The following is a 3,604-nucleotide window of genomic DNA, read 5'->3' as shown; positions in this document are numbered from 1 at the left end:
AAAAAAAAAAAAAAAAAATGTTTGTTGATTAAAATAGCATCAAAAGTTTGGAGGGAAAAGTTCTTCTCTAAGAAAACCTGAAGCACATGGCGACAGTGGAGAGGAACAGATCTGTTGGTGTCGTTCTTTGATGTCACCATCTGTAGCTTTCCTCCCTGCTCTGCTGCTGGTCCGGATGTTCTGGGAGAACCGGACCTGAAGGTTCTGTCTAACGTCTCATTGTTAACATTCCAGAGTTCTGAGCTGAACCCGTGGAGGACAGAGAAGATTAGGGTGATGGTATGTAGGCTCTAGCTTTGTCAGTTTATAACGAGATCGGCTTCCAGATCTTTAGGGTTCTGATGCGATGATGATGTCATCAGCAGGTCAACCCCCCGCATCATTTCATCTTTTAAAAACAGTTTTTTTTTCAAACGGCTCCAATGAACCGATGATCAAACCAACATGTCCGCCGATATCTGAGAGGAAACCTGAGCTCATGCAAAACACAGATTTACATCCTGAATCCTGCAAGACGCTTCCTCCTCCTGCCGGTCTCACCGTTGTTTGCAAAGATCAGATGAAAATGATCCATCAGATTCGTTTAGATGTTCTAACATCTAGGCTTCCATCTGTCCTCTGCTCCTTGGAGGCATCTTCTCATGATGCTCCTGATCTCCACCATCAGCCTCCTCAGCAGATCTCCTTATAATCCCGCCAGATAAACGCTGGAACAGCTCCTTCACTCAAAGCTTTTCTTTATTTTTAAAAGATTAGCTTTTCCAAGTCGACCACTGTGGTCTTCAGGCATGAACATTAATCAGGAGTGGCTTTGAAAATAAACGAGCTGCTGGAGATTCTCAGTCATCCAGGTCGTCGTTCCAAAAAGTTAAAGTTTAAAAAACAAGCAGTTAAAAAAACAATCCACTGGACTTTGTTCAGTGGATTGTTTTTTTAACTTTAACTTTTTGGAATACATGCGAAGAGCAGAGAGGGGGAAAGAGGAAATGATGGAAAAAAAAAAAAACAAAGAAAAACAATAAAGGAGAAGAAAAATAGACAAAAATTAACTCCTAGAAATCTGCATGAAACATTTATCCAAACATCTGATCGTTCTGCTTCTGAGAGCAGCTGAGCCGCTTTAGAAGCTTCTAAACTTTATGGATCAACAAAAAACAGGATTTAAAAACTGAAAAAGGAAATAGTTTTATGGTCGATATTAAACAGATAAATAAATGAACTGAAAATAAATTCAAAGCAGAAGTTTGAGCCGTTTGTCATTAAATTTTAAACTAAAAGTAAATAGTTTTCATTTTTAGGAAGAAGTTATAAAAAAGCTCAGCATGTTTGGGAAAGTTGACATTAGTGAACATGATGGTGAGCAGGGTGGTGATCAGGGTGGTGAACATGATGGTGAACTCTAAACGTTTCCGCTTTATTCAGGATGAAATCAGGGGAAGCCTTGCAGCTACCAGTCACCGCCGCTGGGGGCGCTAATCCCACCAAGCGCTGCGTCGCACCAGAAGAAGATCGACCGGAAGTGATGCAATGAGCGCGCGGAGAGCGATCGGATGAGGATCAAAGGGGATGAAACGAACTTCTAGGTGATTTTCTGCAACATCTGAGAGAGAAAGCAGCTGCAGCGTCACTTCCTGCCTCAGCCTCATGGCGGCGCCCCTCCCCCAGCAGCAGCAGCCCCCCCCCGGGCCGCTCCGGGAGATCTCCCCGGTCTTCCTCTGCAGGATCGGACAGGAGACCGTGCAGGACATCGTCACGCGCACCATGGAGATCTTCCAGATCACGCGCGCCACGCAGGTAAGCTGGTGATGCAGACCCACGGCTGCTCCTCAGGGAGGAGCTGAGGAGGTTCCTGCAGGAGCATGTGGTCCTGAACCTTCTCCTCCTCTGTCTGTCTGTCTGTCTGTCTGTCTGCGCTGCAGCTTCCTAACGGAGTGACGCAGAGCCACGTCATGTACCAGGACCGCTTCGGGAAGCTGCAGGAACATCTGCGGCAGCTGGCGCTGCTCTTCCGGAAGCTGCGGCTGCTCTATGAGCGCTGCGTGGAGATGACCTCTGACCTGCAGGAGGCGCCCATGGAGGTGAGGCTGCAGCTGGATCCGGGTTCTCCTGGGTTCCTCCTGCAGGACTCATGTTCTGTGTTCTGTGTCCTCAGCTGGTCCCCTACGCCGGAGAGGAGCCCGCTTCCATCCGAGCAGAACCCTGCAGCCCGGCCGTCATCCAGGAGCGGCAGGAGGTTCTGGAGGTGAGGGTTCTCCTGCCAACGGTTCCGCTCCGGTCCACTTTTAAACGGGCTTAGAGACCCAACATGACCCAGAAAAGTTCTGGTTCTGATCCAAACTGAAGGAATCTTTGCCTGCAGTTCAGGAATCCAGAACCAAGCGGATCAGAACCAGAAGCGTCCAGTCCAGAACTGTTCTGTTAGGGGACCTGCATCAGGCTTCGGTTCTGGAGGTCAGAGGTGAGAATGATCCGGTACCGGATCCAGTCTGGATCCGGTACCGGATCAACAAGCAGAAACAGGATCTTTGGATCCTGTAGAACCCACAGAACTTCAGTTCTACCAACTGGTCCCAGAACCAGGGAGAAGTTCTGAAGGAGCGGGCTCAGCTCCAGCAGCTGGTTCTCCTGGTGATGAGGGACCAATGATCCGGATCTTTCTTCACATCCCAGGAATGAGCTGTAGCTCCTCACAGCCGCCTGTAGGGGGCAGCAGCGCCTCACTGCTTCCTCATGCTTCAGGGACCTACAGAACAGGGCGGTCCGTGGATCCAGTTCCATGGGTCCGGCCCCGGGGGTCCGGTCCAGTGGGTCAGGCTCCGGGGGTCCGGTCCACTGGGTCCGGTCCAGTGGGTCCGGTCTCGTAGGTCTTGTCCAGTGGGTCCAGTTCTGGGGGTCCGGTCCAGTTAGTCCGGTCTCGTGGGTCCGGCCCCGTGGGTCCGGTTCTGGGGATCCGGTCCAGTGGGTCCGGTCTCGTTGGTCCGGTCCATAGGGTCCGGTTCTGGGGGTCCGGTCCAGTGGGTCCGGTTCTGGGGATCCGGTCCAGTGGGTCCGGTCTCGTTGGTCCGGTCCATAGGGTCCGGCTCCGTGGGTCCGGTCCAGTGGGTCAGGTCGAGTTAGTCCGGTCTCATGGGTCCGGTCCAGTGGGTCCGGTCCAGCGGGTCCGGTTCCGTGGGTCCGGTCCAGTGGGTCCGGTTCTGGGGTCTCCAGCTGCTTGGTTCCTGCTCCTGATGCTCAGCTTTGTCTCCTGCAGAAGGTCCGTCAGAAGAACCAGGAGATGAAGGTTCTGATGGACCAGATGAGGAACCTGCTGTGGGACGTCAACGCCATGCTGACGCTGAAGAAGTGACACTGATGATGATGAAGACCAGAACCCTCCTCTTCCTCTGCTGACTGATGCTGTGGGGGGCGGGGTCTCTGTTCTCTGATGTTTTTGGTAACTGACATGTTTTTGTATGAAATAAAGTTTTTTAGTAAAATGGCGTCTTTGATGATGTCATCTTCATGTTCACCTCAAACCCAGAAGGTCTCCCAGGTTCTCAGCTGCTCCTCCTGCCTGATGGAGGAGTGACGGCGCTGCTCCTCCTGCTTGATGGAGGAGTGACGG

At 51.6% G+C, this 3,604-nt stretch overlaps 1 protein-coding gene across 2 annotated transcripts; it reads left to right on the top strand.

Moving 5' to 3' along the window:
* Positions 1–1,499: 1,499 nt before the first annotated feature.
* Positions 1,500–3,474, top strand: LOC107094257 (mediator of RNA polymerase II transcription subunit 30-like). Of its 2 annotated transcripts, none has more exons than XM_015389778.1 (4): positions 1,500–1,794; positions 1,920–2,078; positions 2,153–2,242; positions 3,254–3,474. In XM_015389778.1, exons 1-4 carry the CDS (start codon positions 1,645–1,647, stop codon positions 3,344–3,346), a joined length of 492 nt encoding a protein of 163 aa, XP_015245264.1. In that variant the 5' UTR covers positions 1,500–1,644; the 3' UTR covers positions 3,347–3,474. The 2 variants fall into 2 exon arrangements, with proteins under 2 accessions (XP_015245264.1, XP_015245263.1); XM_015389777.1 differs by having other exon boundaries at positions 1,505–1,794; positions 3,251–3,474.
* Positions 3,475–3,604: the final 130 nt, after the last annotated feature.

The sequence above is a fragment of the Cyprinodon variegatus genome, unplaced genomic scaffold (assembly GCF_000732505.1).
Source record: "Cyprinodon variegatus isolate N-32 unplaced genomic scaffold, C_variegatus-1.0 Scaffold472, whole genome shotgun sequence".
NCBI lineage: Eukaryota > Metazoa > Chordata > Actinopteri > Cyprinodontiformes > Cyprinodontidae > Cyprinodon > Cyprinodon variegatus.
This window is presented reverse-complemented; position numbering and strand designations above follow the sequence as displayed.